Source organism: Mchenga conophoros, linkage group LG22 (assembly GCF_057382185.1).
Source record: "Mchenga conophoros isolate Kocher_MC1m ecotype Shallow Benthic linkage group LG22, M_conophoros_male_GT1.1, whole genome shotgun sequence".
NCBI lineage: Eukaryota > Metazoa > Chordata > Actinopteri > Cichliformes > Cichlidae > Mchenga > Mchenga conophoros.
The window spans coordinates 6,338,809-6,363,915 of NC_140546.1; the positions used below are offsets into that span (position 1 = coordinate 6,338,809).

General features: G+C 38.5%; 2 protein-coding genes across 2 annotated transcripts; both read right to left on the bottom strand.

Moving 5' to 3' along the window:
- Positions 1-3,022: 3,022 nt before the first annotated feature.
- LOC146548647 (serine/threonine-protein kinase SBK2) lies at positions 3,023-11,573 on the bottom strand. Its single transcript, XM_085263245.1, has 5 exons — positions 11,344-11,573; positions 7,865-8,009; positions 7,579-7,781; positions 7,274-7,435; positions 3,023-7,054 (listed from the first exon to the last, which is right to left on the bottom strand). Exons 1-5 carry the CDS (start codon positions 11,347-11,349, stop codon positions 6,431-6,433), a joined length of 1,140 nt encoding a protein of 379 aa, XP_085119371.1. The 5' UTR covers positions 11,350-11,573; the 3' UTR covers positions 3,023-6,430.
- A 2,661-nt stretch (positions 11,574-14,234) lies between these two features.
- il11b (interleukin 11b) lies at positions 14,235-24,480 on the bottom strand. The gene is made up of 5 exons (XM_085262549.1): positions 24,349-24,480; positions 16,828-16,988; positions 16,250-16,345; positions 15,973-16,140; positions 14,235-15,414 (listed from the first exon to the last, which is right to left on the bottom strand). Exons 1-5 carry the CDS (start codon positions 24,353-24,355, stop codon positions 15,244-15,246), a joined length of 603 nt encoding a protein of 200 aa, XP_085118675.1. The 5' UTR covers positions 24,356-24,480; the 3' UTR covers positions 14,235-15,243.
- Between the last annotated feature and the right edge of the window lie 627 nt (positions 24,481-25,107).

Genomic DNA, 25,107 nt, shown 5'->3' on the forward strand with positions numbered 1-25,107 from the left:
GTAAATCCAGATCCTTTTTCTGATCTGGGTCACCTCATGCTCTGTAACATCTCTCTATCACACTACACAGAAATTCTGGGCTTTCATTATACTAGTTATCCCTGCATTCTCACTAAAGATTTAGTTTCACTTTCCAGAGAATCTCCTCATCTCTATCACAAGTGTGATTATCAAATTTAACAGGTCATTCCTGACTCTGATGTGTAATGTGCATTACTCTCAACACTGAAACTTCTGATAAAAACTTGTTTTTGTTCCTTTCTGACGCCTGTAAACCCTGCAGGTTCTCACGTACTTTAAACACTCAACAGCAATGTTAGTCGTCCTTTGGGACAAATTAAAATTTTGCCATCTGACCAAGAGATGCCATTGTTGCAAGAGTAAAGTCACTGGCAGGTAAACTGCCCATCTGGAGCACTGGGACACGTTTCTCTTTTCTCTGGCCTGGGCGTGATTTGGCCATGAACAGTCAGTTAATACTGATATTATGCTTGCGCACAATATCCCAGCAATATTTGTTCTTTTTGTACAGTTATAGTTACAGACTGTCTCTACGTCCCTGCACAACCCTTATACCTAACCTGTTATGTAAATAATCCACAAAATCCACCATCTTTTCAATGACTGCAAAAAAAATGACAGCTTTAATGATGCATTTACAACAGAGTCTGTGAAACCAGTCTGGTGCAGCTCACTCAGACAGACTAACTAAACAGCCAGCTGGACTTGAGTCTAATCATAGCCTAGCATCACCTTCAAGAGCACACTCATCAGCACTCCATAAAAAATACATAAGTACTTTATTTCTTGGCTCAGGGATACGATTTAAAGAATCCAAAGCCTGTTCCTGGAGTCAACATGTACCCATTAGAGGAGATCGATTTTCCTCCTTCAGATCCAAATGAGGTTCAAGTGTACATTTAAATTCTGCTCTGAATCTCTTGTCTCAGCACATGTGAGTTTCATTTAAAGTCAGCCACAAAACAACACTGCAGTGTCTTTTTTTAAACTTTTGTTTGTTTGTTTTTTGGTACACGCTCTGCTCCACCAAACAAATGCCAATTCTACATCAGCATGGTATGAAGTAAAGTCTGGAACAGTGAAGTGGCTTCATTCAGAATCAGAAGAACAAAAAACTTTTCAAAATCATTAACTGGCCTCAGCTGTTCTCATTTAGGCATCTCAGTGAAAACATCGAGACAGTCACATGATCAAGTAACTATTGCAGTCACATAAAAAGTGTTTATATTTATATTTAATCTTTAAAATGCTCACTTTTAGTAGCAAGGTTTCTGTAAATGTAAAAATGTAAAACAATATTTGTCCAAATTTGAACAATTCCCCTGATATTTGTCCTATTCTTACTACAGGTCCTACTGGTTGCAGAACTGGAGTAAAGCTGCTCTCACAGGAATAACAGCTGAAGGATGATTTTTGCTGCTTGTTTCCAGGAAAAATTTCATCTGTAACTTTTCAGTTAAATTAACAAGCAGAGTGAAAATGAAACTTAATTAAACTGGATAATATCAATGAGAGCCAAAGTGAAACAAATAGATGAATATGATGAATTTGTGTTACGTCTAAAGATCCAGACTAAGGAGTGAGCTGTTCTCTGGTTGGGGCTCATATTTTTTGTGAGTTGTTTATTTGGTACATGTGTAGTTTTTGAGCCCAGAGTCTGTTTGATGTATTTGGCCTGCAGTTTTTCATATTTCAATTGAAATACCAGGTACTGCACAGGGCTACAGTACGCTGCTGTATATTTTCTGTTTTTTTCTTTCAAAACACAGCAAGTTTTTTAAAATTCAGTTTCTCAGTTTTTAATTACTTCCTTACATTTATAGGATACATTTAATCTTGTCGGCTTGTTAGATAAATACACAGTCATACATACTGTCACACAATCTTGGCATACTTCACATAGCGTTAATGCAACATATCAAGTGAAATGTCAGAAGTTTGGATGGGAGCAGGTCTCAGGCCACCGGCCACGTCTGGCCCCCGCCCCGGGGCCTTTGGCCTTCGAGAGAATGATACGATCATCAAACTGTCTCTCTTTAACAAGCTCACTAATTCACGACTTCTGGCACGGCGAGGTTTATGAGATAACTTACAAACTGCTGCTCCTTGCAGATGATCTCTTCATTTAACTATGCTTCTTGATTTAATCTACATGAAACTGGATGTTAGGGTGATTCAGGTATTGCTGGGGTCAGAGCTTAAAGGTCAAAGGTTAAAAGATTAGTGACCTTTTTGATTTGACATTTTCAGAGAAACCTGAACCAGCAACTTAGCTGGATGATTTTCATGCTAGTGATGTCTTTGTATAAACGAAGAAATATTTGCACCTGTAAGTTTGTTCACACAGTTCACGACTTTAGAATCTCAGCTTTTCAGGAATGAGAGAAACCATCCAGCTGTAGTTTTAGCCTCATGGCCATGTGCGCTTTAGTTTATCCAACTGATGGGGAAAAGATTTGACGAGCAAACTCTCAACTGAATTAAAGATATGATCACGACTAAAAATACATTTACAAGGTATCATCAGGTGAAACACGATCATGGCTGTGTGTGCTGTGTAGATTTGCTACTGAGGGCTCTGTAGGGGGCACTCGAAGAACTATATATTATTTCTACAATAAACTCCATTGTGGAAGCAGCTGCTCTTTTAACTATAGATGAGAACCAATTAGCCTTGAAGTTGTTTCCAGTCCTAAAAGGGCAGAGTTGTGGTTGGTGGTGTAGGTGGTTAAAGAGTGCAGTTTGGAAACACTTCAGATAAAGCATCAATGTCATCTGTGCATCTGTTTCCTCTAAAACTGCATTCTAACCAATCACCAGTGGGGTCTCTGGCTTCCAGCCACAGATGACAGCGATGAGCTCATCACAGTGTGGTGCACAAGACGCCAAGTAAAATGTAAAAAAGCCGCACAAAAATTCTTCTTTATTGAATTTTGTGTTGTTAAACATAACATCATAAAGATGACAGATAACCAGAAAGTTTGGTAAACCTATGTCTGGTTAAAACTGTATTTTCCATTTAATAGCACAGCTGCCTCCTCAAGCTTTTCCATGGAAACTCTGGGCTTCCATAGCAAAGCTGTGGGCCAAAAGCAAACTTACTTTCATGCGAGTGCATCTTATATTCTCAAAGAGAGTGAAAGGTACAAAAAGAACCTTGTCTTGTTTTTGATTTCACCTCTGCTTGTCATTTACGACTGCAGGTTTTTATTACGCCTGGCAGCAGTTCGGCATTCTGCGGTCAGCCACACCTCCCACTCTCCCTCACCTCTCACACTCTGAAAGCTGCTGACTTTCACTTTTCCACAGATGTGTCAAAGATACAGTAGCTGGCTTTGTCACCTTCTGAGCCAGAGAAATTGACACTAGAAGTTTCAGCGAGCATATATAAGCCTGTAGCATTCAGTTCCAACTATGAAAATGATAGAAAAGTATCTGTTAGTGGAGAAATTGTGATTTTAAGTTGGACTCTCAAAGTGTGCAGATGGTGAAACCGAAATAATGTATCCAGTTTATTTTTATTATGTGCAACTTTGCAGATAAAACAGTTTTGGTAATGGTATTGTATTTTTGTGTTACATATCATTTCCTCCTGTATCTGAAACAGCATCATGCAGGTGAATTTAATTGTAAATATAAACCAAAACATTAGCCAAATGTTCCAAAGATGTACCAAAACCACAGTGATATTATACTTAGCTGGTAAAACATATCTGTGAAGTGGAAAACAAATATACAGGTATGATGCTTTCAGTGCCTGTGCAGCAGAACCTTCATTATTCCAATAAATGAGGAATTTTAGCTGCTCAGGAGCTTCAGCTCTGCGGTGTTGGTGGATTTCCTCACATAAGCTGCTCCAATCAAATCCTTCCACAACATTTTTGGTGGATTAAGGTCAACACTTAAACCTGGTCATTCAAAAATATCACCATCCATTCTTCAGTAGCAGAAGCTGTGTGCTTAAGCTAAATTTCTTGCTGTCTCTCGTTGTTCGGTTCACAGAAAGATATCCTAACATTTTCCTTTGAAGTATTATTCAAGAATGCATTGCTCCATCAAAGACGGTGAGTCGTCCTGACCCCAGTGTAGCTAAACAGACCCAAAAAAAGACACCATTATGCAGGAATGCAATGGTTTCTCATCTCCAAACAATTTACATTCAATGCCAAAAGTTCTATTTTAGTCTCATCTGAAACATTGTTCAAACAGATGTTTGGCAGGTCCAGGTTATATTTAGCAAACTACAGATTTAGACCAGCTGTACATTATTCCTCATTAACATGAACATTAGCAGACATGAGAGGATTTTCCCTTTCCCTAAAGTTGCCCCCTTTACTACCTTTTTGACTTTTATGATTTCCTAATACACGCCTTACTCTCAGAGGGATATTTGTTGTTTAATCGCTCATTTGATGGTTAAAAGTGTTTTCTTGTGTTTGTAAATAATCTGTCAGACTGTGTAGTGTAGTGTGATGAGCAACAATAACTCTCTTTCGGTGGTCCTCAGTAATGGAGTCAGACTCTGATGGATCCCACTGCTCTTCAGATAAAATAGGAGCATCAGTTCACACCTTTCATGGACTGAAAACACCTGAAAGACTTCAGCTGCCAATTCTTGAGGTTCATAGACCTTTGGTACTCACAAATGACCAGCTATATATTTTTGTCATGTTTTATTTTCACTGGGTCTCCTTTGTGCCCTATGTGTGTGTTTGAGTAAGAGTTGTGTGTGTTTCAGTCATTATTTGTCTGTCTCAGTTGTCAGTCCATGTTTGGTGAAGTTCACTGTGTCTGTGGTGAAACTGACCTCTGTGTTAAAAGTCCAGCTGATTGCAATTGCAGGAGAAAGTATGACCGTGTGCGATCCGGCTGCAATGTGGTGCTGAGGGGTCAGAACTGTGGGCCGCGGCACATACTCAGTGCTGAAAGGTTGTAACGACACATTTACAACCAGGGCCCTATTTTTGCAAACACATTGGGAAGCTTTCCAGCGGATCCTTGTCTGTGAGTGCGTGCATGTGTGGTATATAATCTTACTAGAACATTACTGAGATATGATCCAATCAGTGCATACATGTTAGGTCAGCATGTTTAAAATCCTCAAAAATGCATATAATTGTAAAACAACTTACATTCAAATAAAATGGTCATATATATAAAAATAATTTTACTTTATAAACAATATATCATTATACAGCTACAGAAGTATTTACACAGTCTCAGTAAGATATTGCACTGTTATCATTATTATGTATAATAATTTTTATATTTTATAATGTTTTACAATACAAAATAAAACAAAATTAGTCTTTTGGTTGCGCATAAAATGCTGCACATGAGCTGCCAAGAGCTTAGTGATAGATAATAACAATAATAATGAGTTACATTAGCTAAACTTTGTAAGCATTTTAGGGTATAAAAGTGCTATTAAAGTGTTAATATATATTATTACTTTCAGAAAACTGTTTTTTAAAGCCAAAAACCAAACAGTCAAAACCCCCTCCGTGGTCTAAAGTGGACCTCAGAGGTGTTTATGACTTGGCTCTGCTGCGGTCTATTTACAGTTCATAGCCTGCTATGACGTATTATACTCTCTGAAATCTAGAGTCAAATATAGATGCAGTGCTTTGCAGAAGTTATGTGATCATTACACACTAAACAGACTAGTTACACACCAGTTAATGCAAATAATCTTGATGCCTACAGCTGTTTCTACACTGGTCATTTAAAATGTTGGTTAAAGTAAATATTTTTCATTTATTTGATGTGAATCAAGCAGCTGTTAGACTTCCTCACTAACCGACAGTTTCCCAGAAAGCAAATTCCCCATAAACCAGTTTTGTTTTAACAAGGGGAATTTTTCCAAAGTTGTTTTCTTAACGTTTAGAGGTTAAACATGTGGGAGGTGATTTTTTTTTTCTTCTAACACATCGACCACCTGCTTCCTTTCCCTTACACAACCTGATGGCTCGCAGTTAAATGTAATAGAAGCTTACCTCAGCATTGGCCATAGTGTAGTATTTTTTTTGTGTTAATCTATGCAACAGAAAAACAGAAAGAATTTAAAAAGCAGTGATGTAAAGTTACAAAATTAACTTGTGAATAACATAAATCGTATGTGCTCAACTTTCAAATGTAATTTCTATTCAGTTCATTTTTTAATGTGGGCAGTCACAACAAAAGTTGTCTCAAGGTGCTTTGTGATTACGGTGAAGCCTCCACGGTATCAGAGGGAGAACCCCAATGATCCCCTATCAGTCAGCACTTGGTGAGAGTAGGGAGGAAGAACTCCTTTTAACAGGAAGAGAACTCCAGGAGTGTGAGGCTTTTGTAAGGTTAAAGTGAAGACAGAAAAGAGCATAGAAAGACATTTGTCTCTTTCAGCTTAGTTTTGGTAGACTTTGTTAACTTAACGCTCTCCTCTCCCCTCCATCTCTTTCATGTTTCTGATCCCTCCTTTCCCTCTACTCTTCTTACGCGCCTTCTCCAGCCTCACCCTCTCTTTCTCCATCATCCAGTCTCCTCCCAGGTAACTCAAAGCCTCATCAGGTTGCCTACGTAGCTGTGGCCGTGGGTTGAGGAGTGACTGGAAAAAGGAACAGGCCAAATGGGTGAAACATGCAAACTGGGGAGCTTTGGGAATGTGCTTCTTCTTTTCCAGTCCAGCCTCATCCAGATCCTGCGGGCTCTCTGTTTGTGGCTCAGCCCATACGTCCAGTTCATCGTTGGGGCTTTTACTTCTTTCAAACCACTCTTGATATTTCAGGTATGAGTGGCAGTCGCTGGCTGTTTCAGCCCAGGGGTGGCTGCCGGTAAGCATGGCATATGTCAGGATGCCCAGTGCCCAGCTGTCTGTACTTGGCTCCACGGAAACCCAAACTCTCTTTTTCTTCTTCTCTTCACCATCCTTGATGCCATCATTTCCATCAGTTATATTGCTGCTGTCATTGTTTCCTCGAGCAACCTCAGCCTCGGGGGTGCAGTAAGGAGAACTGTACCAGACTTCTGGGATCCTGGTTCCCCTGGACTTTACCTGGGTAAATATTGATTTGCCACATTTAGACTGATAGTGGATGCAAATATGGATAAATTAGATGAAATATGCCATAAGTCTTGTGCAGAACACATCTGAGCCATAGGCGGCTGCTTTTACTTGGTTTTCTTCTGCATCATATCTTAGTGAACAGCTTGTTAATAGACCTGCCAGCTAGATGCTATTGTTATTTATGTTAGTTTTGTCCTTCATACTGACCATGCCAAAGTCTCCCAGTTTGACCCAGCGGCAGGCAGAGTCACAAAGGAAGACGTTTTCTGGTTTGAGATCTCTGTGGACAAAACCAAGAGAGTGCAGGTGGGAAAGTGCACCACACAGTTGAGACACCACCCGCTGACAGCAGTCCTCCTCCATACCAAGCTACAGAACAAATGGAGAAGAAGAAGATAGAAATATAAAATAATTATTTCAACGTCTAACAAAACAAATTATCTTCCAAAACATAAATACAGTGTGAGTTAAATTGTTCAGGAATCATAAGTCCTTTGTTAAAATCTTTATACCTCAGGTATGATGACTTCGTACAGATCACCGAAGAGGCTGGCTTGCTGAGCAAAGATGTAGTGTGATGGTGTGGAATAGGCTATTCCCAGAGCTCTGGTCAGGGATGGGTGTGTACAGAATGACAGGGAGAGGTTATACTCCCTCAGGAAAGAGAACAGAGAAGTAGAGTCACGAGGGAAGAACTTCAGAGCCATCGGAGTACCTGAAAGATCCAAAGATACTGTACTGATGTAGGTGTGTTTTTAGGGGATCTTGAAGCCATAATGTGTTTGTTTAGCTCCTCACCTCTCTTTCTGTGTACAGCCAGCATAACCTTTCCATATGAGCCTTCACCCAGCAGCTTCAGGACCTTGAAGTGCTCTGATGTGTCCATTGAGTTCAGAGACTGAGCCGTCAGATGACACATCTCATCCAAAAGTTTTGCGGCAGCCTGGACAAATAAACACAAAGTACTGTAATTACACCAATGCTCTTCCAGTGGTTTCTTTGTTTTTTGGTTTTTGTTTTTTTTTTTTTTGGGGGGGGGGGGCATATATTCAGTAAGACCTTTGGCTATCCCAAGCAGCTTTCTTAGATCTGACTCACCATAATCACTCACGACAGGATGGCAGTTTTCTTTTAAAACTTCCACTCAAAAGTCTGTATAAAAGTGTCTAAAAATTGTCTAAAACCTATGTGACAAGCCGAAAACAACATGACCTTTATTAATTTGTATCAGTCAATAAGAAATCAACAGGTAATCTCTTAAATCTATTAAAAGATCTTTACCGCAACAAAGTAGGTTGGGTAAGTGCTCAGTAGGTTTCAGGAGTACCTGATTATGTGGTTGCTTAGAAACCCGCATAGTGATAACATTTTATATTAGTCTTGCAATTGAGTGTTGGTGGTTAATTTAAAGCCCACATCTAATTGAATAGGGGGGGTGAGATAACAAAACATTAAACCAGTACAGACTGACTGGTCAAATCCAATGAAAAAAAAAGTTTGTTGACTAAAGAAAGCTAAAAATATCTTTTTGTGTTTGTACTCCTATACTCTGACTATGAACCTCCACTGTGTACAGGTGTCAGTGTAACAACACGATTGGCTAATATGGTTCCTGTTTAACAGGTTGTGGGTCCTTAGGGAGCAGGGATTGTTTCCTCTCATAGATCTCTATTCATGAGTGTCATGTCTCCTACTTGTATAATGTCTTTGGCTTTGTTGATACAAAGCTTAATGGGTGGGAATGTGAGAAATCTGCATAATAAGATTTCTAGGTAAGTAGTGTCCCTGTGTAAAAGCAGGCTGAATAAGCAGGTTTCTTATATTTCATGTAAGCAGATGATGGTGACAAGACTCCACACTATTTATTGATATCATACTACTGACTTCCTAAAATATCTCTCTTCTGAACTGAATCCCTCGCAGCTCTTTGGAATGTAACACCACCATTGCAGGGATGATCGTCGTCATGGTGATGCTTGCAATACTCGTTCCCGGGTATAAACATGTCTGTTAATAGCCTCGTTAAATCCCCCCACACAGTCACACACGCAGCAGTGTTTTGTTTTGTCTGGTGATGTTTCCACTACAGCTGGCACCCTCGGGCCTGGGTTAGTTTGGATTAACTGTCACCGTACGCATCCAGACAGGGAGCCTCTCATTACAGCTCATCAGTGAACAGCTCAGAGCCGTCAATGTGCTGTGAACCCTTCACTGAGGCTTTGTTCACACTAAGAGAATGACTCGGATCTACCTAAAATTTTTCTACCCATAAAATTTGGGAATTTTACTCTTATTTGTCTTTAATTTCATAAAAGGGCCCCGAGAAAGAGTTACATTACATTAGCAGTTAGCTGGGAATAAATGCACCTTATTTTTAATCATTTGCACCAAATTAAGTTTTTGCATTAAGTTTCCATTTTAAAGAAATGAAGATTATAACTTTGGCAAAATGTGCCTTCCTAAAATAAATGCAACAAATATTTATCCCATGCTTTTTGATAGCTATCAATAATAATAATAATAATAATAAAAACTGTTGCAACATCAGTGGGTGTCATTTTATGCTCTCTAATCCTCCTCCACTGGGTGGTTTGGGTGGAAACTGAACTCTAACCCTCTGAGCATCTGTGTAATGCCCAGATTACTAAACTATCAGAGATAAATGGCAGGACCATTTGATCCTTTGCAGCAGTTTATATGTAATTTGTTAGATAAACAATTTAATTAAATTTGATTTATATAGTCCAAATTACAACAACGGTTACCTCAAGGTGCTTTATATTGTAAGGTAAAGACAAAAACACAGAGAAAACCCCAATAATCAGACAAGACACCCTGTGAGGAAGCACTTTGGCAACAGAAACAGGATCAGTAAATGAGGGAGTAAATTGTTTGTGACTTTTTAAAAATATAACATCTTCGTTATTGTGGGTCTAATAATAAGTGTTAAAACGCACAGTATACATTTTAATATGCTTCTTTTATCTCTAAATATGAAGGTGCATGGTTTAACTGAAGAGCAGGGATCATGTAGAAGATTCCTGCTCAGATAACAGGGAAAAATCCAAAGTTTTCCATTAGTGAGACTAAATGCAAAGAGGCAGTTAAGACGGTGTTTAAAGAGCAGCATAGCCGACGGCCTCGGAGGTCAGAAAGATGTAAGATGAAGTCAGGATCAGTTTCAGCCTGACCAGAACAACTCCAGCAGCCCTCAGTGGGATGCCGGGCTGAGACAAACACAAAGCTGGACCAGTAGTAACTGATGTGTGTGTCTCAGAGATAAATGACCTGGTGATGTCCTCTATATGAAAATGGATCTCTGGGGACCACAAAGCACCTATGATGATAAGATGTTCTTTCTGTGCCTTTTAATGTGTCTGTGTGTTTCTTCACCTTAGCAAAACCAGAGACTGACACGTGTTAGATCTTACACCATGAAGATTAATAACATACAAAGGATGCATAGAGTCTGAAATACTTTAATGAGTGTAGTATATGTATATCTCTATGTCTGTTCCCAAACTCGTAGATTACTGCTTCAATCTTGAAGAAACTAAGCCTATAAGCTACTTAGGGTACCAAGATTTGTAGCATTTGTGTGGTAATACAAAATATTTACATCAATTACAAAGTACTGTTTGTCCAAATGCACGTTATATTTTTACTGACCACCAGACGATTTAACTGTTAAGAACTGGCCAGTTTTTGACCATGTTTGCCATAAAAGGCATTGCTGCGAATGATGGGTGTGGTTGTTGTACTCATCCCTCTGCCCAAAATCATATTTTGCACTAATTTAGTAATTAAGCCATTTGGGTTTATGATTCACATGTAGAGCAACATTTACAAATAATAGAAAACATGTGTAAAACAATCACTGTAAACAGCTGATGCTGAAATGAGCCATACTAAATACATGATGTGGCCATTACCATACCATCACTTTTTATAGTTTACATGGTCCTAATGAATTTCTAATGGTTCCAAATTCTTAGTAATTAAATATATTTTCTTTAAAATTCTCAACTGTAATTGGGCCAAGTTTGATGGGTCGACATATTAATGCACATACACTGTGAGTGCAGTGTGCATTGTATCCAATTACTCTATTTAAATTATTTTTAAATGATTGGATGAGCCAGTGTATTTTTTAAATTAAGTTTTCCAGAGGTAATTTGGGTTTGATTGGTCCAGGTTAGGACAAATCAATAATTAAAATATCTCCTTCGAGAATAACTGTCCTTGTTACACAGGATACTTCTCCACCTCTGACTTACCGTCATGTTGCTGCAGTTGTTCAGTTCAAAGTCGGTGATCCAAAGCTACGTTCTCCTCTTCATTTAGCAGGTGCACCAGCTGGTAGAGCCTCCACACCGAGTCTTCTTTCCACCCACCGCACCAAAATGCAGAATTGTCGCAGCCGGCAGAGTTTGGTTGTAGTCTGCACTCAGTCAGGAAAACCCTTCGACTGGATTGCGAGAGGCTTTCGTGGCTGCTGCTGCTGCTACAACCTTTATCCCAAAGTGTTCTGTCCTCACCTCCCCTCCTCCTCGTGTCCTCTCTTATTGCAGTGAAAGGCGGATCCACACATGTTTGTGTGTGTAGAAGACCGTATGTTACCTCCAACCTGTCATTATTTGGGTTTTGAGTTCAGTTGACCTGTGTTTTGCACCAGTTATCTCTGTTGAACATTTCACACATTTTACAATGGTGACTGTAATTTCAAAATTGACTTAAAATTCCACAAGTGGCACTGACGACTGCTAAAAACATGACTCTCTATGAAATAATCTTTAGTGCACATTGTCATAAAAATAAAGTAAAAAAACCCCCAGAAATTTGTAGAAAGTATGACACATCTTAAATGGCTTTTGTTGTCTGCTAAAGAATAAATGTTGGTGGTTTGACAATAGACAGCTGCAGCAAAGGACAATGGAATTAGTCTGGATCCATGATATAGTCCTGGATAGCTGGATAAATGGTTAAGAAAATGGATAGGTGATCAAGTCAAAGAATAAATCTCACTTAATATGGCACCCAGTTTGATAAAATTTATTACTGCTGTGATTGGAATGCAAATATCTGAGATCTGATATTTATTTTGAATGCCAAAGCTTGAGTGGTGTGTTTTTCAATGCTTTCTACACCACACCTCAGTGCCACCTAACAATGGTAGACCTGCATACTTTCAAAAAGGAACACTAGCTTGGAAGAGCATGGAAGGAGAAAGTACAAACCCCCACAAAAATCTGTTGCTCTCAAAGGAAAATGTAGCCGACAGTTGGATTCTTTTCCTCATGCAGTCATGTTAGGTTCAGCACTCACTGGGAAGCATTTATTGCACTTACAGTAATGTATTGAGTTGTTTTCAGCTCCCACACGTAACTGTGGTCTACTCTTCTTGTGCAGATGTGGTGAAGCAGAGGACATGGAACATATGAGACTACATTCCTGTAATGACCCAAATATTTGGCTTTGTGATTTTAAATCAACAAGTGTCATTCAAAAAAAGCTGAAGAATCTTTATTCAGCCTGTTTCTAATCTGTAGCATGATCAGCATGTCTTTTATGTTCCTTTCCTCTTTTTCTTTTTTCTCTGTCATTTTAAATATTCAACAGCTGCTCTGAACATTGACTTGTAAACACCAGTGAAGTGTCCTCTGGCACCGAGATGAAGAGCATTTTATCAGCTCATAGTAATCTATGAGGAACTGAACCAAACTGAACATTGGTGTCATATTTTTTAATGGTACCAATAAAACAAAAACTATTTTTAGTCAGCATATTGTTGTTTTGGTTATTCCCTCCTCTGCTGGTCCCTTGTTGCTCCGTTGGTCACTAAGTCAACCCATTAGCACACATCATACACATATAGTCACGCCTTTCTTCAACCCTCTCTAGCTCTATATCCAGTGAAAGGATTCTCCTGTAACACCCGGACCCCTTGTGATTTCACTGATCCTGCTCTCAGCTGCTACCAGCCACCACAGTCCACACATACTGGACAACTGCAGTGTTCCTCTGGAGGCCTCATATTAGTTACAGTGAAAGTCTGTCTGTGAGTGAGATCATCTGTCTGTGCCTAAATGTCAACACGCTCATATGCAATCCTCATTATGCAAGCAACACGGTGTCACTTCAGTTCAGGGTTACAGGTCGCAGCTGAACAGTGGCAGTCGGTACATTCCCCTCATGTGTCACCTGGACTTGTGTGGGCTCTTTTACCCCTGCTATTTAAAAGTTTTAGCATTCCACTGACATGTGTGGCATGTTTGTGTTTTCTACTCAAGAAGCTAGGAGTATTTATTCAGCTTTAAGGGGAAAAGTTGTATAAAACCATGTTCCTTTTTGGGATTCAGCAGATATATATATATATATATATATATATATATATATATATATATATATATATATATATATATATATATATATAAACTAAAAAGGGAAGTCAATGCTGAAGTGCCCTGCATTTTTTCTAATAGCCAGCAGGGGGCGACTCCCATGACATCAAAAGCAACTTCAAGGGTTTGGAAATTACTTTTGACTTACAACTCAGTGAAGATTTCCTAATGAGTTTATGGTCTCAGTTAAAATAGAAATATGCTTTATCTTACTCAAAGGTTGGGAAATTACTGTGTCAAAGCAGCCAAAATATAAAAATGTCATCTCTGTGTTTCCGGTTTCACGTTCCTTTTTGGATCTTTGGGTTCCCTGGTGGTTTGTTCATCATGCCTTCATGGACTCAACAATTTTGGATTTTGTGTTTGGTTTGCACAATCAGTAACCAACTCTCCCATTATGTTTGTACTTCTGTTTCCTGCATCATGCACTCAAAAATATACTGAACTCAACACAGGAGATTGTGATGATCAAAACTATAAAAAACACCAGTGCTGAGGTTTTTCTAACAAGTGAGGAGCAAATGTTAAAGTAAATAATCAAAAATCTCTTTAATGTAATTATATTCAAAAAACAAACACAGACACACACACACACACACACACACACACACACACACACACACACACACACACACACACTTATTCTTGTGTCCCTAAACCCCAAAAGTATCACACTGAGCACTTACATCAGTTTCTAAGGCAGTTTTATTAATGACTGTAAAACAAGACATACAAATATATAAATAGCAATATGATGGTTTATAGAATGATAATAGATATTATTATTAAATATTACAAAATACTTTGACATAGAAAAATGTTTAGCTGGAGATGCCTGCATCTGCAGCTAAACTGATATACAAATACATAATATAAAAGCTTATAAATAGTAACCTAATTATGTACCGAAAATAACAATAAAAAACACGAACTGCAGGCACTGTGAGTGTAAACAGTCTGAGAGGGAGTAAAGGTCACGGGTGACAGTACCTTAGCACAGTGCATTAATACAATACATTTCCAAAGGCGACACGTAAACTGTGACATACACGTCTTATAAATAGCAAATTACATTAACGTACAGTACATTCCGTTTCCTTTTCTCAAAATAGGTCTTAATGACAGGCAGCATAAAGAAAATCCCAATAATCCAGTAAGATTTCTCTCATTTTAAAAATGCTGAAACCTTGATCTTGCATTTTTTTGAACTTTTCTGTAGCTCTACTCTCTACTCACCACTTCTGACATGCTAGTAGCTTCGTAAGGCTGTACTTGGACTACAGTAGCTATTTAAGAATGCTCACAATAACAATGACAGTACATTCTGGTGCTAGCAGATATTCAATGTTCACTGTCTCAGATTAGCATGTTAGCAGGCTAAAACTGACTTATTAGCACAAAACACAAAGTTTAGTCCAGCTGGGAGTTGCAGTTTTAAAGGCATTTGTTAAAAATAAACTAAAGTGAAGTAACTGAATTTTAAACAAATAAACAAAATACAGACAAGACGTCAGACCGTTCATCTCAAGGGAGACATCAACATCTATTACCCTATCACTGTTGAGACGTTTAACTCAAAGTTCTGTATCATGGACCTCAATCAAATATGAGAAATTTCAGAGTAATGGAAAATTAAATATCATATCCTGTCATGACATGATATGACATCAAATATTCAATATTTTTTAGTCCAGCTCAAATGCTGAAGGGAAAATCATAAAACGTGACAGTGGTTATGTAGGAAGACATCACTAGTTTTGTCTTGGAGGCTTGAGTTTAATGTTTTGGACAGGGGGATCGTCTCTGGAGTTGCCGTAAGATTCTTTTTGACCAGTGACAGAAGACTTGTAGCCGGTCTGAGATCTCTACAGAGAACCTGAGAGCCTCGAAGGCTGTGGAGACGACCGGGAGGGAGGGAGACGCCGTCTGAGGAACTTGTTCACCGATCTGAAGATGGAAAGAAAAAGAAACCAAAGTCATTGGTTGAATCAGAGAAAGCACAAAAACTGATTGTTTTCTCTTCACTCTCTGGATGAGTTTTAATGGGAATCAATACATTTAGCTGTGGAGTTGAATGATTAAATGTCAGGTCTGTTCTTAATTTGTTTGTTTCCTTTTGTTAATCTATATTTTGGTCATTGCTTTCTTTGAGAGACAGGAAAAAAGAGTTTAAGAATTTAGTCTTTATTCCTTTATTTTTTTAACCCAGGTGGTGATTAAATTATGTAATGACTACGTGGTCAAAAACAACACAAAAAAACAAAAAAATCAAAAGATGAATGTGAGTCAAAGTTAAAGTTTTACATTGTTATGTCAAACACTATCTTTTACATTTTGTAGCCATATTCTTTAATTTACTTTTTGCTCTAATATCAACAGTATCAGTTTTCAGTTAAAGTTAATATTAAATTAAAGTGTAAGAAATCTCTTGTGTGTCATTTTCAGTGGATTTTCTTTCTAAAAACAAGCAGACTCAGTAAATTCAAGCCATACTGTTGCTCTCACCTTTTCTAGAAATTTTTTAGTGAGATCGGACAATTGCTCGAGGTGGTTGCTGGCGCCCTCAGCTGCCTGAAAGGGCACACTGACATTTACTTGTGCAGTTTTCAACCACTTGGTGTGCAGCCTGAAGGACTCGACGTACACGTAGAGCTGAGAGAGAGACTCGTTAACCTGCAGAGATGTTAAGGCGACAAATTAAGTGAATATCTTTTAAACTTTGATAGCATTTAGAGTGCATTTCGACCGTTTAAATCACTGATAGGAGAAACTGGATGATTACCTTCAACGAGTTGAGATGGGCAGCAGTGTGTTTTATTACAGGAAGACTGTCCAGTTTGTGTTCTATGTCCATGAAGGTCACAAGCTCGGCTTCTGGCTGTTAAAATATAGCGAAAACGGAGGTTTAAAACATAACCACATTTTCTTATAATACTTATTATATAGGATTTTTAATTGTTAAACATAAACTAGAATGCTCACTTGAATCAGATAAGACATTTTTCAAGCTTTCAGTTCACAGTTATGCACTTTCACTTTTGGTGATTTACTATGTTCTTTAAATGACTCATTTTTCACTTGCTTTATTAAAAAGCGCACAACCAATTCTCTCATTTACCGAGACATTTTACAAGCCTTTTGCAGTAACACTCCTACAAAGTTTGTGCTCGAGTGTATCGTGCTTATTTTTAATTACGCCTCAAATTTTTCTATTTCTTAGTTGGAGTCCAGTTTTCGGTCAGTGAGGAAAGATCTGATTTATTTTGACCTAATAACAACAAGTTTTGAAACAAAAAAAATGGTTCTATGACAGAAAAGCCAACATGGATCTGGAACAGGAAGTGTAAAGTTAAACCTTACCAAACCATGGAGTTTTTTGGAGGAGGTGATGATCTTGTCCAACTGATGAATCATTGGTTCAAACACGCTGTACGGACAAGGGGTGGGACGGGACGACGAATGGACAAATAGCTCAGCCAGTATTACCAGGTAGAGAAGAAAAGAGGTGGTGTCATGGAAAACTGCAAAGACAAGAAAAAAGGATCAAAATAATAAGTTACAATCTTGTGTATTTCATTAGGTTCTGTGGTCTTTCGCCTCATCAAAACACAATCAGCCACATAAAAACACCAGCTCCACATTTATTCAAAGCAAAGGATCGAGCTGAGTAACATTCAGCTGATGCTGCTCCCAGCTGCACACACACACACACACACACACACACACACACACACACACACACACACACACACACACACACACACACACACACACACACTCTCATAACAGGTGGCTACTGGGCTGCATTCACGTTGCAGCAGAAAGTATCACAACTCAACCTCTTCCCCTCTGTGCGACCCAGACGTGCTGCTTCTGAATCAGATAGAAAAACCACAGAGCTACATGGAAACTTGTTTTCATTTCCAGCCTAAATCTGGACCACATGACCCACAAGATTAATCCTGAGGCAGCTGTATTTGTCACGGCAGTTAGGAACTATTACGACATCAATCTGATGCGACTGTAGGTACATGCTAGCATTAACACCAAAGCGTTTGTTGGAGATCGGATCTAACGAACGAACAAACAAAAAAAACCAAAAAAAAAACCTCACACCCTCAGATATCAGATCCAGACATAAACAGTAATTCAAAGAAATCAGATAAGAGCAGGAGATCAGATACGAGATAAAACAAGCATGGATGGTGGTTTAGACACTAAAGCAGGTCACTGTTAGCATTTAGTACTGAAGGAGTGTGGGTGTGTGACAGAAGGAAGGAGAAAATTTTCTGCAAAGTGATAGCCGGTGTTTCCCAGAAACACAAGCAGCATGTTAACAGGTTAGCTGACATTTTTCATAACACTGTTTTTATTTGACCTGCATAAAGTCTTTTCATTTTTTTTAAATTTCAGACGCTGTTTCAGGTAAATCACATCTCAGAAGTGTCACCAGGGAACAACATCAGCACAAACTGGAGCCTCAAATGGCTTCAAATGGTCGCTGTCTTTTCCCTGCAATTCTTTTTGAAGCAGTCAAAAATGAATGGATGAGTACCTTAAAACGACATTTTTAGCTCATACTTGCTGATATTATGCTTTCAGGTTAAATGTAGAGAATGCAAATGTAGCGAACCTCAACAAAGTTATAGCAGCAACCACTGATTAGCCCATACGGACATAAACCCAATACAAAAAGCAAGACGACTATAGCTGCTTTGTCTATAAGACTGTTAAAAAACATTCTACTTAACTCACAGCGAATAATACTTTGTATCTAGTACCACAGTCTCTTATTTTAGGCTGCATGGCTTCAGAATAGTTGCTACACTGACCACTTTGGAAACAGAAACTATGAGTTTGCCTTTTTACTATCATACAAAGTTGTTTTGCTGAATTTGGCAGTTGCCTAATGACACATTAATGCCAGATTTGCCATTTTCCATCAGTACCTTGTTGTAGCTCTGGTTTTGGTCTCCACTGGTTTCTGGGGAAATTATCTGTCTCTTTGGCTGCTAAATGCTTAACTATGTAAACTCTATTCAAACACCTTTCATGAGTCACAGCTACCTCCTGCTGCCGCATTTAGGTTAATGAAGCAAGGGTTGAGGACTGTAAAACAACAGGCAATTAATCAAGAACACCAAACTAAACTATAAAGCTGAGGGGCACTTTAGATATGTTACTAGAAGCAGCACAGTGTTTATATTTTATGGCCATCCCATTTAATGTTTACGTATGAACAATAAAAAAAAAATTAAGTCTGATGGACTGGACCTCCGTGACTGAATACCTCCTACTGTGCTTAGTTAATCCCTGGAAAGAAGAACCACCCTGATGTTATCTGTTTGAGAATGAATAATTGCAATGAGTCTTCTGTAGTTTGTTTTGTCTCTATTTCATTAACTTCTTTTCATCATAACTGAAAGGAGTAACACCAAAATCAAGATTAGTTCATGTCTGCAGGTCTTTGTAACTTCAGAAATCCCATTATGCAGAGTAACAAAGAAATGAACTGTCCGTTAGTGTTAGATCAGGGATAAGGAATGAGAGGTATGCTGTGGGCTTTTTTTCCCCAGCCTGCTCTGGGCCTCTTGTTGGAAAAGGAGAAGGGAGCTGGCGCAGAAGTCTGACTCAGATTAATCTCTTGGCGGTGACATCACCGGGCAGATGCCCCGGGCTGCGCTTTTTAGAGGGAAAACATCCACTTTGTTATGAGTGTCGGAGCACTTTAAGCACTTTTACTGCCACTCAGGCACTCGGGGCAGTATACTTTATGGGCTAAAGAGGTCAACAATGAGGTAAAAAGGGTGAAATTGTTTACCTAAGAAAACAAAGTGAAGTTTTCGTGATGTTTTATCCATTTAAAATGAAAACGACTTGAATATTTAAATTATTTTACACAGTTCAGTAAAGGTGAAAATTTATTAAATGTTTCTACTTATTGTCTTCCCTATATTTTAGGTTTTATTTCTTCCATTTTTGCTTCTATAGTTTTTCTTTCTATATTTCTATATATTAGCTTTATTCTAGCTGCTGTCGCTGGAAGATAACTTTCAACCTTGATCTAATTTGCTGGTGACCTTTGGTCAGACATTATTCTTTGGAAGTCAGATTTCATCTCGTGACTTTGGCTGATCAGGAAACAGCAGGAAAGCAGAAGGTCAGCAGCCAGACAGACGTATAAAGCTGTGACTTTATAAATGTTACGGTAATGTCATTACAATGTGAATTTTATCCTCCACTTTTTAGTTACTAAACCCACCAATGCTATATGATAATTTGGGGCTTTTTTCTAGGTCTGAATGCACTCTATTTAACATTCACCCTCCAATAAATGCATTGGAGAGCAACTTCAGCATCTTGCCCAAGGATAATTTCGCATGCAGGCTGGAGCAGCTAGGGATCAAACCACTAACAACCTTCTGATTAATAGATGACCTGCTCTGCCTCCTGAGCTACAACTCGAAGTAGGTTAATGGAGTTATGATTGTCTTGTGAGTTTAGCCTGTGGAACAAAACAGTGTTCATTTGCTAAAAAACTAAAAATTTCATAATGAACTTGTAGTATACTTTTATGTCTTACTGACCAGTGAAAGCAAAATCATGCCTCTCCCTATTTGTTTAGATAGCACTTGGTCTTAGTCCAAATTAAATTCACCAAGATGGCATCCATATGGCCCTTTGTTGGACTGGGAACATGTTCAGGGTGTACTCAGTGTTTTAGCTAAAGAAAGCTTAGATAATACGCAGACCTCCCATGATCCAAATAAGTGTTTACTAATGGATGGATAGAAGCTGAGTCACTGAGGGCACCAGTGTCATAATGCTGAAACAAAAGATGGCTGTTAAATCAACGCATCTGGTGAAATGTACTTTTACATTCACAATGTGACTATTAATTAACAAACAATAGAGCTGTTTGTTACAGAATGTACAGTAATGTAACTGAAATTGATGAATTTAGGCTTTAAAAAAATGTCCCCACCACCCCCCACCACCACCACGACACACCTTCTTCATCCAACAAGTCAATAACTTTCTTTTCTTCTTAAAAATCTCAATATAAAGAGTTTTGCTCTTTCACTCTTCATCTGTTTGTTCTTGTTATGAGTGTTTAGTATTAAATGCACAGGGGGTCAAGAAGAGCTGGGAAACAATATTTTTCCGCCATCAGCATTCATGTCTGGATCTTATTACAGAGCTAAAATACTGCATCAGAGAACAATTTAATACTCTGATATGAGTCAGACATCGACCGCCAGACAAATATATTGCTGTCTGCTCTTCACTTATCCTCAATTTTCCCGATAGCACAAAACCTCGTGGCTTGATTGTAAGAACAGTGTAGTTTTTGGATTCAGTGTTGAACAAGATTCAAACACGAAATAGTTAATAACAAAAGTACAAGCACTGAATGAGTGCAACTGTGGCTTTTGCACATGCAACAGCAGGCTTCATGTTAAAATGATTTTCAGTTAGTGAAGGGCTCAAAATGCTTCATTTAGTTATTGGAAAATTACTGAAAAAGCCATCAGCAAAACCCAACTGTCACACTAAGAAAAACATCCTCCAGCAGTGCTGCGTACAGTCATGTATTTGGCAGAGTAAACAGCTGTGACAGCATAACGGCACAGAACAAAGTTGCTTAAGAAGCAGAGTGAATGGGCCACCTTTAATGTGTTTAACAGGTCATTTCATCAGCACTCGTTTACCCACGCACGAAACATCAACACACGCACATGCAAGCTCTCACATAATCACAAGCTTCCACCGTTTCCGATCGGGTTCGTGTGCTCTTTCTTGCTGAGTCAGACAAACAAACACTGGAGTTTCCTGTGTTTTCTCTCTGACACAGTGAGTGCCTTATTTCTTCTTATTTGCTCTTCTTTTACTTTGAAGACCGTCCAGTGAATAAAGTGTAAAGCCTGAGTGGGGGGAGGAGCTCTGTCATCTTTCTCCAAAAACATCAAATAAACAAGAAAATGGTAACTTTGTAATAACTGAAGTGTGAGGTTTGGCTTTCAAACAGGTTGTTTCAGGAGCAGAGTGACAGCACTAAGAACGTGTTTATATGTTTTTCTACCAAAACTAAAATAAAAAACACTTTGGATACTTCAGATAAACATAAATATATAATTTTATATTAACAGTGAATCAAATGATTATGTAGTCTAAAAGGTGGCACCCTAAGGTGACAAACCCTATAAAATTATAACCTGACTGTGCTGTTTAACTCCTCTAAAAAGCTTTACACTATAACAATCCAAAAGTGTTTACTATTTAAAAGCCACATACTTCCCTTTAGGGAGTGGAGGTGGAGACCTGGAGTAGAGTTACAAGAGTGTGAAAGTTGCACTTACAAAGTGAGGTGTAAGTTCAGTCACTCTGGATCATTCGGGATTTGAACTTCAGCGTCTGTTTGCCTAAACTTCTTTTTATAGGTACAATTTTACAGAGCTACAAATACAGAGTTGAAACTAGAAGAAAGAAATTGTTTGACTCAAGAAAAGCCAAAGAACAGAAAAAAAACAAGAGAAGGAGGGCATGAGTCCTGCTGGTGGGATTACGCGCTAGCATCCTGGAAAGTACAATAGTTCTATAGAAATTTACGCAAGCCCAGTTTCAAATTACTGTTACAGAGAAATGCAACAGGAAGTGTGCTGAAAATGCCACTCTGCTGGCCTAACAGATGTGCCATGTCATTGTGGCTGATTGGTCCCATATATATAACTTGTGAGGTTCTTGCAGCACTAAATTGTTGAATCTATCCAAACCTGACATGAACAAAAGCATGTAAATGTCAAAATATTGCTGATTTTCATGCTATAAAAATCAGCTAAATGGGGGAAGAAAAAGATTCTTAAATATAAGTGGCATTGATTTAATTAACAATTCTTAATAATATTAAATTAGCCAAACATTTATTTTACTTTGTTTTTCAAATTGCAGAGCATGACTGTGTGCAGTTTCAATTCCTGCAGCATCCTGTTTTCTTAGGTTCACTGGAGACAGGGTGACATCACTCCAGTATGTAGCTATATACAGACTTCACTGGAATTAATCGTTGCTCTGCCCCATACAGCTAATCCATTTATGTAGCATAACAAGGGGAAACCTATTCCTTAAAATGACTCATACTCACTACAACATCATAAAAAAAATAAAATAAATCATAGCCAAGCTTGAAATCTCCCAAGAAGCTTTGGACCATAATGGATAAAACCACTGCAGTAATAATGATTCGCATAATCTGAATATTGAGGTTGTTTATATTGAGGTTTAAAAAAAATTGGAGTGGATGAGTTGCAGTACCATTTTTGTCCACTTGGGCAAGCTGGTATATGAGCTGACTCACTCCACAGCAGAATCAGGGTTCAGGCCCCTTATAGTGAGTCTGCAAATTACATTACAGTAAATGCTGGTGATGTGCAATGATGACATCACTGTCTGATGACCTGACTCGTAGCTTTCACAACTTTTGGATAAACAGACTCTGGGTGCCTCATGGCTCCTGTTTTTGTTACTAGTCATCATGTTTTCACAGTTCGTTGATGATCCAGTAGTTTTTGACTTAGTAAGAGTGTCATACAATACCAAACTGATTGGATGAGCATCAAGGAAATATCATTCCCAAAGCACAGATAAAGAGAATACAGTTAACACAGGCTCAGTTCTTTAAAACGACTCCAGCTATTAAATGTTATAAAACCTGAGATGACCACACAACTAAAGTAGCAACTTGATTTATTCTGTTATTTTTCCTCCTGTCACTGTGACTGATTACCTCCAGACGACTGCGTGAAAGCAAAGGAAAACTGGTGTTTTCATGTCAGTAAAACTGTCAAAACGTTTTTTGTTTTTTCTGCTGACTACAAAGGAAAACCACAGAGCCCACCTTCACTGCCCAGTGACCACAGCTTCCTTTTCATTCATAAATATGTGCGCCAGTTACACAGCCATTCATTTCTGTTGCTGTCAGAAACTAGGAAGTCCACGTGTAGTGTTGCCAAATCTCTCAGCTAAGCAACAACAACAATTTATGACTTTCATACACTGTGTTGACATGATGATTGCCTCTGTAAAACATTAAAACAGCACCATAATGTGAAGTTATTTTACTTCACTTTGATCCTACACAGCACAGTTTTATAACTGAGCATTTCAATAGTAAAAACTAACTAAACACATTCATGCAGTACTATTTTAAATACCTCTACTTTACCTGAGTAGTTACATTTTATACAAGCTTATGCGACTACTTCATTATCTGAGCGATATAGTTATTACTTAGAGTGTTTCTCTTCCACCTTGAGCAGTTACATTACAGAGCAGTTACAGTGAAATGCTGCCTGGAAATTCATGTGTCAGCATTAAAGAGTAGGTTGGCCAAACAAATGCTACTTTCTACAACACTTTTAATACCCTAAGCCCATTCAGCTTAAAGTCCTTGTGTACTTAAGCAACTTTACTTTTCACATTTATCTGTGAGTACCTGTTTTTTATCTAAGGATCTACTTTTTAACCAGCTCGAACAACCCGGGAAACCCCTAAGACACAAAGACATGCACACTGACACACACACAGCACCAGCCAATCACAGCCCAACCTGAAACTAAACAGTGGCTGATTTCTAGAGTTCAAATTAAACATTTAAGCACTTCAAATATCACTTTGAGTTTAGTTTCAGCCACAGACTGCTTGGGATTTAATCATTCATCCATCCATTCATTGCCTCTCCCTCTCCACTTCCTTTAGGCTAAAAGTAAATGTAGGAGACCACGTGCTGCAAAGCCCCCCTTCTTCACACAAACATTCACTCTCACACTCACAGTCACTCACACCTCCCCCTCTTTCTTTAAAAAGTAACTTAGACCAACTTACATTTCATGTTTCTGCTCCTGCCGTAGTAAACAAACCTTCCTCTGAGTCCAGTGTGAGTACAGTACGTGTGAGTGATTGTGTTTGTGTGGACAAATGTAAAAGTTCCCTTTTATAGCATAGAGTATGACACATCACCTGAGTCATCAGCCATCGTCGCCATTTAGGCATCACACCCACGCTGGCCAACCACCCCTCCTCTAACCCCCCCCTTTATCTGAAAAAGCTTCAAATTTCTTTGTTTGTTGAGGTGATTCTAAATGGAGGAAATGATAAATTAAAAAAAATACCAGATTGAGCAATTTTCCTTTCCTCCTCTCTCTCTTTCTCTCCACTCTTATGTTATCACCTCACTTTCTTATTTTAACTACATTAAGTTTAGAAAATAAAACTCAGTTTGCAAAATACTGAAACAGAGTTAAGAAAGTAAATGTAAACTCTGTAGGAATGAAAGTGGCTGTAAAGCAAAATATAATTTGTACAACAACATATTAAATAAAAGAGGATATGGTGATACTTGCAGGAGTAAGTAGCGCAAACAGTGTGACCACATCCCAGCAGCATTGACCATTAATAATAAATGTACAGAAGGTGAAAAACATGCGGAGATGAAGACCGAGTGTAGCTTCGTGCCAGGAGTTAAGTCAATAATTTCCCCCAGGGATCAATAAAGTATTCTGATTCTGATTCTGAATACTATTCCCAGATAATAGAAACTAATACTCATAAAGGAGGAAATCTCACTTCTGTTTCTGACACTTT